At 47.9% G+C, this 14,210-nt stretch overlaps 1 protein-coding gene across 1 annotated transcript in view; it reads right to left on the reverse strand.

Annotated features, from left to right (window-relative positions):
• LOC143280888 (spectrin beta chain, non-erythrocytic 5-like) overlaps positions 1-14,210 on the reverse strand; it is a 355,560-nt gene that overhangs the window by 211,037 nt on the left and 130,313 nt on the right. The window contains exons 9-10 of the mRNA XM_076585640.1: positions 3,079-3,266; positions 2,103-2,285 (exon numbers count right to left, since the gene is read on the reverse strand). Of these exons, the coding sequence (XP_076441755.1) occupies positions 2,103-2,285; positions 3,079-3,266 (371 nt within the window). The remainder of the gene's footprint in view (positions 1-2,102; positions 2,286-3,078; positions 3,267-14,210) is intronic.

Raw genomic sequence — 14,210 nt, forward strand, 5'->3', positions numbered from 1 at the left:
TTTGTGCATTAGAAAGTATAGGGTAAGCATATAATTAAGTTCTAAGTACTGACAAATCTATAACAGCAAAACAACATATGTTCAATGGCAAAATTCCAAGGTAGCATTGTGTAGCTTAATCTTGTATCAAACAGTTATAAAAGTGCCCATTTTTCCACAAACTTGTTATATTCCATAGTTATGTTGAAGGCATACTTGTCTACTTCATATGCCTGTTTGAGGTCTTTTTTGAACATTTGTAGTGTTGGTTTTACTTTGTTGATTCTACATTTGTATACATAGAATTTAGCTGCCAATAAAATATATGAGAAACATTCATCAGTTTTCATTTTGTTATGTCCAAAAAGCACCAGTGTGTCATTCAGGTTAAGTCACACATCTTGATAACCTTGACCATTGAATACACAAGTGTCTATTCCCACCAAAATTCTAACACCTCAGATTATCTCCCTTCGACCATGTTTGAACTGACCAGCATGCTACACACCCTTCTTCGCAAATTATTCTGATATGATCATGCACCTGGTAATTTCTGCTCTTCCGTCTACAACAGATTATCATTATCTCTCTTTTCTTTATTAAAGGAAATATTTCAGTTACAAATTATTCTCTCTTATTTGTACCAACGATTGCTCGAGAACTACTTTGCCTGTAAATGACTGACCAACCATGCGAGTAATAATTCTCATTGTCACTAAAAATTCAAATACCTTTGTGAATTACCTTTGATCTATACTTCATCTACATTTTTTAAATCTCATCTGCTGATTCTGTAGTGCTGACAACTCCTCCAAGAAACAAAACAAAAGCAATAAAATCCAAGGTCTCCTATCCTGGCCCAGAAAAATGGAACAAATTGCCCTTTTCAGTTCATCACGTGGGTTTCTCTAGTTCAATTCAAAGTCACTCAAAATACACCTCTTCCGTTCTGCCAGTACCATCTTACTGACGAATGTGTTTCTTAAACTTCCACTGGTAGTGTGGGTGTGTGTGTGTGTGTGTGTGTGTGTGTGTGTGTGTGTGTGTGTGTGTGTGTGTGTGTGCATGTTTGGGTGTCTTTGCATGTTTGTGTATGCACATATTTATAGCTATACCAGACTCGACTCGATTCAACTCAACTTCATTTACTGTCATGAAATCCCGAAGGATTAACAGACACAACAAAGAACCAAAGGAACAAAGAAATAAACGGTCATCTAATAACACATGCAATGAAATACATAGTTGCCGAGTGTTTTCTGACAGTCACGAGATCCCTGCTTGGGAAGTGTTGGGCATCAATGTGTGTTATCATTTTTATTGTTGTCGTTCTTGCTATTTTGTAACAATCATAATCAACAACAACAACAACAATAATAATAACAAAGATGATGGTAATAATAACAATACTACTACTACTACTACTACTACTAATAATAATGAACATTAACAAAAACGAGTAATAATATTGTGCTAATATTATCATCATCACTGTTATTACTATCACCATCATTATTACCGTCATCATTATCACTATTATTACTATCACAATCATTATCATCATTATCATTGCTATCGCCATCATTATTATCATCATCAATATGTGGAGTGATGGCCCAGAGGTAACGCGTCCGCCTAGGAAGCGAGAGAATCTGAGCGCGCTGGTTCGAATCACGACTCAGCCGCCGATATTTTCTCCCCCTCCACTAGACCTTGAGTGGTGGTCTGGGCGCTAGTCATTCGGATGAGACGATAAACCGAGGTCCCGTGTGCAGCATGCACGTAGCGCACGTAAAAGAACCCACGGCAACAAAAGGGTTGTTCCTGGCAAAATTCTGAAGAAAAATCCACTTCGAACAAATAAAATTGCACGCAGGAAAAAAAAAAAAAAAAAAAAAAGGGTAGCGCTGTAGTATAACGACGCGCTCTCCCTGCGGAGAGCAGCCCGAATTTCACACAGAGAAATCAATCTGTTGTGATAAAAAGAAATACAAATACAAATCATCACTAACAAACACACAAGGGAGGGGGGGAGAGGGGAGGGAGGGAGGGAGAGAGGTTTTGTTGGGTTTTTTTTTTCTTTCTTTATTTTTTGGGTGTTTTTTTTTTTTCGTCCCAGCTACCTGATCAGCTCATCCTTCAGGGCCACCTCTCGGCCGTGCTCGCACTTCTCCAGGGTGGTCCAGGCACTCTCGATGTCGTGGATCAGCTTGCCCTCGGGAGGCGTGTACACCTTCTGCCCGTTGGCCTTCAGCCTGGCCTGGATGCTGAAGTACTGGGCCTCGATGTTGCCACGCTCACGGTACCTGCGTCAGAGGGTGGACAGGTGTGTTGGTGGGTTGGGTTGGGTTGGGTTGGGTGGGCTGTGTGTGTGTGTGTGTGTGTGTGTGTGTGTGTGTGTGTGTGTGAAATGCACGTGTGCGCGCGTGTGTCCATGCACAGTCTACACACACACACACACACACACACACACACACACACACGCTGCAAATGCATGCACGCATACGTATGTGTGTGTGAACACACGTGCGCATGCACACACAAACACAAATGCATGCATGCACAAACACAAACACACAAAGACACATGTGCGCTCGCACACGCACGCACGTGCACACACACACACACACACACCATATCACACCAAAGCACACACACAACCTTTCCCCCTCCTGCATGCACACACACACACGCACACACACACACACCTGGTACCCCCACCCCCCACCCCCACCACACACACACACCACCCCCAGCTGATACCCAACTACACCATACATACACCCCCCTCCACTCCCCATCCTGCACACACACACACACACACACACACACACCAAAATCACACACACACACACACCTTACCCCGCCCCCCCCCCCCACACACACACACACACCACCCCCACCCATCTGATACCCACCCACACCACACGTACACTCTCCTCCACTCCCCCTCCTGCTCTCTCTCTCTCTCTCTCACACACACACACACCAAAATCACACACACACAGACACACACCAAAATCACACACACACACACACACGCGCGCGCGCACGCACAGTACACACACACACACACAAAACAAAAAACCCAGCACAGACTTGGGAGGCTTCTCCACGGTCATGTACTCCTTGAAGTGGAGCAGCTCCTTCTGGATGCCCTCCAGGGAGTTGGGGAAGTTGCGGTCGTTGAGGGTGGTGATCTTGCGGCGGATCCACTCCAGCAGGGCCGTGGTCAGCCGCTCGTAGTCGTCCTGCTGCTTCTCCAGATCCTTGATCATGCCCACGATCTGCAGCAAGGGGAAGGCCCCCAACACCACTGACGTCAACGTTCCTTCCCGATCCCCAGTTCAGGTTTTTCACTTGAATTTTTTTTTTTTTTTTACAGTTTGTACTCTTATCACCCCCCGAAAACGGAGTATGGTTTGCCTACATGGCGGGGTAAAAACGGTCATACACGTTAAAGCCCACTCGTGTACATGCGAGTGAACGTGGGAGTTGCAGCCCACGAACGCAGAAGAAGAAGAAGAAGAACTCTTATCTTTTCCACATTCTCTCTCTCTTTTCCTTCCTCAGTCCTCTCCCCATCGCCCCCCCCCCCCCCCCCACCCCGCCACCCTCCCGCCCCCCTCCTCCACCTCAACCACCCCCTTTTTCATTTGAATATACAGAAATGATGATTTCTAATCAATGATAACAATCATCATCATCATGACAGAAATGATAATAATCCGAATAATAACAATAATAATGATATCATTTATTTTTTTAGTCTAATATCAACATCTTAGATGAACAGACTATAAATGAATAAACGAACGGCCTCTCGAAAACACCTGACCCCTATTTATTTATCTATTTTATTTTATTTTATTTTATTTTGCAGCTTCCCTGTCGTCTGCACCGTTTCAGTGGCATTGCATCCACGCCGCTCATTCCATTCCTAGGTACCCCTATACACGCGGCCACACACCCCCGGGTTCGTCTGTCGCAGTCACAGTGCCGGCAGTCCACCACAGAGAACCCGGCATCAAAGTTAGGTCGCCAGGAGGCCACACACCAGAGGAAACCCGGCACTGCTGCTGAGTCACTCTGGTGGTGTTCGGTAGTGCCTGTTCTGATTTAACGTACTAAGGACAACACCTCACTGAGCCCCCCTACTGACGACAGTAATAGCTTAGTCGGGGAGACAGACTGACCTTTTTTTTTGGGGGGGGGAGGAGGTGGGGAGGGGGGTGCGTGGAAGGGGTGGGGGTGGGGGTGCGTGGAAGGGGGGGGTTCTGTCTGAACATTCCCTACCAGTTCAGTTCTAAAACTCTCCCACCCCCCCCCCCCTCTCTCTCTGTCCGTCAAAACACATCTACAGCCCCCTGTTCTGTCTCTATAGTCTCTATTATCTTGTTGACTAATGTGTTTCTTATAAAACATCAACGTCACAATCCCCGAATCCACGTCAGCGTTTGATGGGTTGTTACCACACGCACGCACGCAGGTACGTGCGCGCGCATACACACACACACACACACACACACACACACACAAACACACACACCACACAACACACACACACACACAACACACAACACACACACACACCACACACACAACACACACACACACACCACGCCATACCACACACACACACACACACCACACAACACACACACACACACACACACACACAGAACACAACACACAACACACAACACACACACACACCACACAACACACACACACACACACACACACACAACACACACCACGCCATACCACACACACCACGCTATAACACACACACACACACACACACACACACACACACACACACACACCACACAACACACACATACTCACACGCACACACAAACTTGGAGGCAAAGAACTCTGAAAATGGGGTACTGCTGCCGATAAAAAACAAATAGGGTGAAAACACACATTCGCACAAAAAGCCTACTTGAAGAAAGAAGCGGGGGTGGGTGGGTGGGGGGTAGGGGGGGGGCAGGGGGGGGGGGGTGGATGCAGTAAAATGCTTTGGTGCCATTTTTCATCGTCACTGAAAAAACCTATTATTAAAGAGTGACAAGTCGTTTACAGCTTAGTCTTTTGTGAAGGACCATGACTCTCAAACTAGGAGGCAAGACTGCACTGGCTTTTTAGTGCTGCAGCCTTGGAGGGCTAGCTGGCCTTTGGGAACCCATCCCAAAGCCGACTGTCCTTAAAAAAAAAAAAAACCCTCTTGGCCGAGAGAGTATAGATGTAACTTGGTGGGCAAGACACTCTCCACTAGAATCAAGTTCTAGCCCAGATATTGGGACAACAGTTGCCTCCTCTGCTGTTCTGATGGTCATAGTCGGACACGACTACTATATATACATACATACATATTACACATTTACAGTGTACCTGTGTGTAGGGGGTGGGGCTGTGTGTGTGGGGGGGGAGGGGGGGGACGGGGGACGGGGGGCGGGCGCGTGGGGAGGGGCGAGAAGAGGTTGGAAGAGGGAGGGTGCGAGCATACGAATGCGTTTGTTTGTAATGTGTTGGGTAAAATAAATGCATGTGTCAAAAAAAAACCCAAAAAAACAACTGTTTATCTTACGAGCCTGCATTGCTAAAAGCATGTGTACACACACTTGGCATTACAGTCATCAGGCCCCTGATACCAGTCATCCCGACTTAAAGTCTTAACTCCCGAGAGCAAGGTTTCGGTTGCGCATGCGCACTAGAGCCTATCCAGGACTTGTATCCAAATCCAGACGACCTTCCCTACATGGGTCACATGTGGTGGTGAAAGGTTAGTAGATCGTCATATTTCTCTCCGTTTGCATGTTTTACAAACAATGTGGTCGTTTACGGTTGCCAACGTCGAGGGGCTGTCTGCATGCTTTCCAATTCTCACCGGACAGTACCACGTGCTGGTGCTATTTTTATCTGACAGACACGTCTAGCGCAAACACAAACGGCTCTAGCTCCGCCCCTTTTCTCTGCATTCAAATTTTGTATTACGTGTAGCTGACACATTTTGTACTTTCCAAAGTCAATTCAGGTCTAGATTGGAAGCTGCTAGGCAAATCTCGCTCTCTGCCATAAATGAAGCCAAACCGTAGCTTTATTAGGCTTTTATTTTGAATGAACCTTCACCGACGTCACAGTGTCAGACTCTGGTGAGAAACTGGCTTGATTCAAATCGCCCGCCATTTATAGTCCGGTTCAGGCTTTAACTCACTCAGTACGGCCAGTCCTCTCTTCTCCTCTACACAGACCCCTCGGATGTCCAGTGGGTGTCTGAATGACCCAACATTTAGCTTCCGTCGTCAGAACTGTGGTATTCTTTGTCAACATTCACGCCTTCAGTATAAGAGCCTTCCGCTTGCAATATTTTGATGATGATAATTGGGGTGAAACGCTGTTAACGTCGTCTCTTTCGCCGTTCGTATGGAGAGAGTTAAAGTCGGTGTAAACAAAAAGGATGACCGTCATCCTACAGTCGTAAACCATATATCAGAACAGGGCCATCAGAAAGACAAATTAAAACTTGAATATAATTGAAAGCTGAATCGGGTTTAGGTTTTGGTACAGGTAATCAAAACACTGGGATAATGCTTCGTCCATGCAATACTTGTTCGAATACTGTGGGACTGACGTTTTCAGGTTGTGTGACATGAAAATATGCGTGCGTGTGTGCGTGCGTCTCTTTCGCCGTTCGTATGGAGAGAGTTTTAACTCTGCACTCTCCGTGTCCTCCCCCTTGCCCCTCTCTATCATAGACAATAACTAAATAGTATAGTGATGCAAACATATATCTCAGTGTTCAGTTCTCCAGTCACCGACACACTTTGCCTCAATGAGGTCAGGAGGGAGGGAGAAAGAAAGAGAGAGGGGGGGGGGAGTGAAGGGGGAGAAACAAACAAAAAACAAAACAATGAGAGTACGATAGTACGATCGCGTCTTATCGACACATACATCTTTTTGGGCCAGCAAAAAAAAAGAAAAAAAAAGAGAAGGAATGTCTACGTTAACAAAGTTATCTCGGTCAGGCAAATAAAAAAAAAAGTAAGAAGAAAAAGAAAGAAAGAAAAGAAAAAAAAAGGTGGATGCCTACGTTATCATTTCCGATTCACCACCACACCTGACTAGATCAGGAGTGGGGGTGGGTGGGGGTGGGAACAGGACTTCATATCTGTCTTATCTCCCTGATTATCACCCCCACCTGGTCGGGACAAGGATATAAGGAAAATAAATAAATAAATAATCAGAGACCTCTGTATAGCAGAAGACACCCTCTTTTCTCTCTCTCTCTCTCTCTCTCTCTCTTTTTTTTCGCATCAACAGACTGACGAGGAAAAGGAGGAGGAGGAGGGGGAGGGGGACGAGGGGGAGGAGGAGGAGGAGGAGGGGGAGGAGGACGAAGAGGGGGAGGAGGAGGAGGAAGAAGACTGTAGGGAGGATCTGTCCAGTGACCCCCACGATCTTTTCCTCTCTTTATCTCTCAGCTATTCGAGAAGAGGTGAGGTGGGTGTGTGTGTGGGGTGGGGGGGGGGGCATGGAGTGTGGGAGGTCGGGGTGCAAGAGGAGGAGCGTTGAATGGAAGGAGGGGGGAGGGAGGGAGGAGAGGGGGGGGGGGGTGGGGGTGGAACAAGCAGCAACAGTGTTTTTAACGTTTACTAACTCAGAGACACGTATGTGTTGGTCTTTTAGTCAGGTCAGGTCATTAGATCTGCTACTGGTAACCTGTAATCCAGTACAACCTGTTCAGGGTCGGGTTGCCGACGACTAAACCGGCACTCCCACCACTCCCTTCTGGGACTGGTGAGGCGGGTGGCTAGACACCCTTATGGAGATCCATAAAAGGGCGTCGGCTCAGGAGAGCCACCGACGGCCATCTAGCTCCACCGTGCTGTGTGCATGCCACACGCAGTTGGCCCCCGGGGTGTGTCTACCCATGCATGCGAAGTCTGGATCCGGCAGAATCTGCGGAAGAAACCTATCGGTTCAACGGAGAGGAAGGCGGTTACAGCAACGCACTGTGGAGTGCAGAGAGCAAGATGAGACACCGAAAGGATATCTTGGTCATCCACTGCAAACGTGCTCATCCTCCAGTCGTCTCGACTTAGTCTTGCCACTGGAAATTGGTGGACCCGGACGAGAGAGTGAGGTCGACGTTGCGCAACTCCTCTTCACTTTAAACAAACTCATCGCGCAAGTCATCAGTCATCCAAAATGACCTTTCATCCTTCATCATTTCATCACCCCCAAGTCCTGTGGCGACAGGCGAGCGACGAAACGACAGGTGTGGGTACACTGGCAGTCGCAGCCGCAGACCTGCACGCAGGCGGCTCAGGCCATAGGGTCGTTCTTCGTCGACAGGAGCAGCGATGGAGCTCGGCAGCCGTCTGAGCGTCTGAGCAGCCCTCTTTAGGAATGCACTGCTCACCTCCCTAGCATGAGGAAGGGGCTAGAAAAGGTGCCCTAAAAATTGCCTGCTCCATATCACCCTGGCCAGCATACCGCGGCTGGCGGGGACCCTACATCAGCGGTCGAAACAAAGAGAAAGAAAAGAAAAAAACAAGGATCGTTCCTCTCACCATTGGTGCTTGGAACATAAGGACTCTCCTGGACAGAGATAACGCAGACAGACCCCAAAGGAGAACAGCACTAGTTGCATCCGAACTCGCCAGATACAATATCGACATCGCAGCCTTGAGTGAGACTCGGCTTGCAGGCGAAGGCGAGCTCTGTGAACGGGGATCTGGTTACACCTTCTTCTGGAGTGGACGAGGAAGCGAAGAGCGACGTGAGGCTGGTGTTGGTTTTGCAGTAAAAACAGCACTTGTCAGCAAGCTAGCTGGAATCCCAAAGGGAGTCAACGATAGGCTTATGACCATGAAACTCCCACTGGCCAGAAGCACCTCACCATTGTCAGTGCCTACGCCCCAACCATGACCAACCCGGATGAAGTGAAGGCGAAGTTCTACGAGGACCTTCACTCTGTCATTGCTGCCATCCCTAAAGCAGACAAGCTCATCATTCTTGGGGACTTCAATGCTAGAGTTGGCTCTGACTACATCTCCTGGGATGGAGTGATTGGAAAGCATGGTGTGGGCCACTGCAACCCAAATGGATTGCTTTTGCTTCAGACATGTGCAGAGCACGAACTGCTGATAACCAACACAGTTTTCTGCCTCCCTACCCGTAACAGGACGTCATGGATGCACCCTCGCTCAAAGCATTGGCATCTCATCGATTATGTCATCGTCAGGAAAAGGGATAGGCAAGATGTACGTGTAACAAAGACCATGTGCGGCGCCGAGTGTTGGACAGACCATCGCCTTGTAGTCTCGAAGCTGAATATTCGAATCCAGCCAAAGAGACGCCCCCAAGGCCAGAAGGCTCCAAAACGGCTCAACATCGCTAAGCTGAAAAACATCACCATCAAACAATCCTTTGTGGAGCTGCTGGAAGATCGTCTGGAATCCGCCTCTCTGAACAACCAGAATGTGGAGTCTGACTGGAGGACCCTGCGTGAGCTGATCTATAGTACAGCTTCAGAGACCCTGGGACCCATGATCAGAAAGCACAAAGACTGGTTTGATGAAAACTGTGATGAAATCAAGCAGCTTCTGGATGAGAAACGCCGTCTGCATCAAGCCCACCTGAGCAACCCAAAGTCCACATCAAAAAAGGATGCGTACAATGCCATCCGCAGGACTGTTCAGCAAAAGTTACGCCAGATGCAGGATAAGTGGCTGAGTGACAAAGCTGATGAGATCCAGGGATATGCTGACAGGCACGATATGAAGAGGTTCTATGATGCCTTAAAAGAAGTCTACGGCCCCACATCCTCAGGATCATCCCCCCTCCTCAGTGCAGATGGGGATACCTTGATCACCGAGAAGGAGAACATTCTCGAACGATGGGCTGAGCATTTCAACAGTGTCTTAAATCGCCCTTCCTCCATAAATGATGAAGCCATAGACCGTCTCCCACAAGTCCCCACCAACGAAGCACTGGACGATCCGCCAACACTTCTTGAGACCCAGAAAGCAATCCGTCTGCTATCCAGTGGCAAAGCACCTGGCTCAGACTCCATACCAGCAGAGGTCTACAAGGATGGAGGCACTGTGCTGACTGAGAAGCTTCATCAGCTGTACTCACTCATGTGGAAAGAAGAGACGATCCCCCAGGATTTCAAAGATGCATCTATCATTCACTTGTACAAGCGAAAGGGGAACCGGCAAGCCTGTGATAACCATCGGGGCATTTCCCTCCTCTCCATCGCAGGCAAGATACTTGCCAGGATCCTACTAAACCGCCTCACAGCACACCTTGACCAAGGTCATTTGCCTGAGAGCCAATGTGGATTCCGGAAAGAGCGCGGAACCACCGACATGGTGTTTGCTGCAAGGCAGCTGCAAGAGAAATGTCAGGAGCAAAATGCTGATCTGTTCTCCACCTATGTCGACCTCACTAAGGCCTTTGACACCGTGAGTAGAGAGGGACTGTGGAAGATCATGGCCAAGTACGGATGCCCTCGGAAATTTATTTCCTTGGTCAGCCAATTCCATGAAGGCATGCAGGCTCGAGTCCAGGACAATGGTGAAACATCTGCTCCTTTTCCTGTCACAAATGGTGTCAAGCAAGGCTGCGTCCTGGCTCCAACGCTGTTCAGCCTCATGTTCTCTGCAATGCTTACTGATGCCTTCAGAGATGGCGATGTTGGAATTGGCCTAAAGTACCGAACAGATGGCAAGCTGTTTAACCTCAGAAGGCTTCAAGCAAAAACGAAGGTCATGACAGACATCATCAGAGACTTTTTGTTTGCTGATGACTGTGCCCTCAACGCTGGATCTGAAGCTGACATGCAACTCAGCGTCAACAAGTTTGCCACTGCCAGCAGGAACTTCGGCCTTACCATCAGCACGAGGAAAACTGAAGTTCTCCATCAGCCAGCCCCAGGGAAACCCTACGTTGAGCCCAACATCACAGTCAACGGTCAGAGACTCAGTGCGGTGGAGCGGTTCACATACCTTGGCAGCACACTGTCACGAAATGCGACCATCGACGATGAAGTGAATGTCAGGATTGCAAGAGCAAGTGCAACTTTTGGTAGACTCAATGCAAATGTCTGGAACAGAAGAGGCATTAGTCTTGAGACCAAGCTAAAGGTCTACAGAGCAGTAGTTCTCCCCACACTACTGTACGGCTGCGAAACTTGGACAGTGTACCAACGACATGCCAAGAAGCTGAACCACTTCCACACAACATGCCTCAGGAAGCTACTGAACATCAAGTGGCAAGACAGGACCCCAGACACAGAGGTGCTCGCAGAAGCCACCCTTCCCAGCATCTTCACCATCCTGATGCAGTCCCAGCTTCGCTGGGCTGGACACGTGGCGCGCATGCCAGACCATCGGCTGCCCAAAAGGCTCTTCTATGGCGAGCTGCAACAAGGGAAGAGATCACACGGAGGTCAGAAGAAGCGCTTCAGAGATACTCTGAAGGTCTCTCTGAAAGCGTTTGATATCAACCCTGACTCCTGGGAGGAATCTGCAGTGGACCGTAACAAATGGCGCGCTGCTGTGCACAAAGGCGCCAAGTTGTGCGAGGCCAGTAGGACTGCTGCAGCTGTTCAGAAGAGGCAGGCCAGAAAGTCACGGGCAAACAAGCTCCCTGACAATGATATGCCTGTCTTTGTCTGCCCCAACTGTCAGCGAACATTTCGTGCGCAGATTGGACTATACAGCCATCTGCGCACTCACAGATAGACTCATGAGCATCCTTCCCCCCACCCCACCACCACCCTCCCCCCATCCCCCATCTGGATGACAACGATGGTCATCATCGATCTCGATGGACACACCACCACCACCAGGTGTTGGTCTCATCGTATCTCAGTTAAAGTAAACTTGACATGACAGCCAGGCAGTACAATACATGATTTATTCGTGTTTGTCTTTGTGTGTGTTCCCCTGTCCGGATCACCTCTCAGTCGACAGCACCCTCCTTGCCCACACTCCATACGGGAGGTGTGTGTTGGGGGTGGAGGGGCGGGGCGTGGTGTGGTGGGGGGGAAGGGGAGGAATGGTTCCGCCCGCATTATAATGTGTTGTCGTTCTGGTGGTGTCAGTTTAAGTTATATACAGCTCCCTACTTCTCCGCCTCCTCCTCCTGCTCTATCTCTCTCTCTCTCTCTCCCTCTCTCTCTAATGTGTTGTCGTTCAGGTGGTGTCAGTTTAAGTTATATACAGCTCCCTACTTCTCCGCCTCCTCTCTCTCTCTCTCCCCCTCTCTCCCTCTCTCTCCCCCCCCCTCTCTCTCTCTAATGTGTTGTCGTTCAGGTGGTGTCAGTTTAAGTTATATACAGCTCCCTACTTCTCCGCCTCCTCTCTCTCTCTCTCTCTCCCTGTCTCTCTCTCTCTCTCTCTCTCTCTCTGTAGTGTAGTGTAGAACCTGTTTGAGGGCGGGGACTGGATGTAAAATAAAGAATTTTCTCTCTCTCTCTCTCTCTCTCTCTCTCTCTCTCTCTCTCTCTCTCAGCCTGTCTGTATTTTATTGTCCCCCCCTTCGAAGGCTGGATAAAAACTGAAAAGCATTGTCTCGCTTACTTAGTCCATTACCCTCAGAAAATAAAATGCATTCAGTTCAATTCAAGTCGATTCTCTCCGAGATGGACAATACCCCCAGTGGGCCATTCCACCTTAGGTGGATTTTTGGAGGGTTTTATTTTAGTTTTTGTTTTTAAACTGAAAGGCAACAGTTGATTCTCCTCCTTCTTCTTCTCTTTCTTCTTCGTTCGTGGGCCGCAACTCCTACGTTCACCCGTATGTACACGAGTGGGCTTTTACGTGCATGACCGGTTTTACCGCCATGTATGCAGCCATGCTTCATTTTCGGGGGTGCAGTGCATGCTGGGTATGTTCTTGTTTCCATAACCAACCGAACGCTGACATCGATTACAGGATCTTTGATTAACGTGCGTATTTGATCTTCTGCTTGCGTATACACGTAAAGGGGATTCAGGCACAAGCAGGTCTGCACATATGTTGACCAGGCGCCGTTACCGAGATTCGAACCAAGGATCCTCAGATTGAAAGTCCAACGCTTTAACCACTCGGCTATTGCGCCCGTCCACCAGTTGACTGATTTGTTAAAGTGACCCTGAATGTCCGTCCTTCCGACGACAGTGGTCAATGACAAAAACTGTTTCAACGTGCGTCTGACTTGTACTCAGTGAAGGTTAAGGAGTCTTTTTCTCTTCAAACATGACGTTCTTTGTTCTGTTGTTGTTGTTGTTGTTGTCGTCGTTGTTTTATGTAGGTGTAGCGTTTAGGGATCACTCCACACACTCTGACTCGGACGCCTCAGTCCATGAAATTGAAACTCGAATCGATTCATGGTCACGTCAGTAATTCAATATACGTGTTCTTGGTTTTGCTTCATTGTCTCTTGCAACTGGACACGTTTGTTTGGTTCATCGGCCATCTCTCTTTGACCTGATTCAATGGCCGCTGCGACATCGAGAGAGAGCCAGAGAGAGAGGAGGGAGAGAGAGAGAGAGGGGGGGGGGGAGAGAGGAGAGAAAGAGACAAAGAGAGGGGGGAGGGGGGGGGGGGCACAGAGTGAGACACAGACAGCGGCAGACCATTTATTGACCTGTAAACATATATCTCAGGGTGGCAGGGTTTTTTGTTTGTTTTTTTTACATTTATAGATAATGTTACTTTCTGACGGTTACATAAAACATTAGTTAGACCTATCCTGGAATATGGAAACACTGTATGGTACCCAACGCAAATAAAGCAGTCGCAAGCCATAGAACGGGTTCAAAGAAGAGCGACAAAGCTGATCTATAGCATAAAAAGATTATTGATATCAAGAAAGACTAAATTAATTACTTACAACTACCATCACTTAAAGCAAGAAGAGTAAGAGGGGACTTGATACAGACGTACAAAATATTTAATGGGTTTGACGATGTGAACAAAGCATGCTTTTTTTTTCTTTTTTTTTTGTACTCCAAAGGTAGACACTGCAGGAAACAGTCAGTACAGACAAAATATTTCAACAATATTCCAGAACAAATTTCAGAAAGCTTACATTCAGTAACAGAGTAACAAATTATTGGAACAAATTAACAAACAATATCAAACGTTGCACCTAGTATAAATACCTTTAAGAACCTCATAGATAAACAACATGAGTTATTGACAAAAACGACTAAATACGACTTTCAT

The sequence above is a fragment of the Babylonia areolata genome, chromosome 4 (genome assembly GCF_041734735.1).
Source record: "Babylonia areolata isolate BAREFJ2019XMU chromosome 4, ASM4173473v1, whole genome shotgun sequence".
Classification (NCBI taxonomy): Eukaryota; Metazoa; Mollusca; class Gastropoda; order Neogastropoda; family Buccinidae; genus Babylonia; species Babylonia areolata.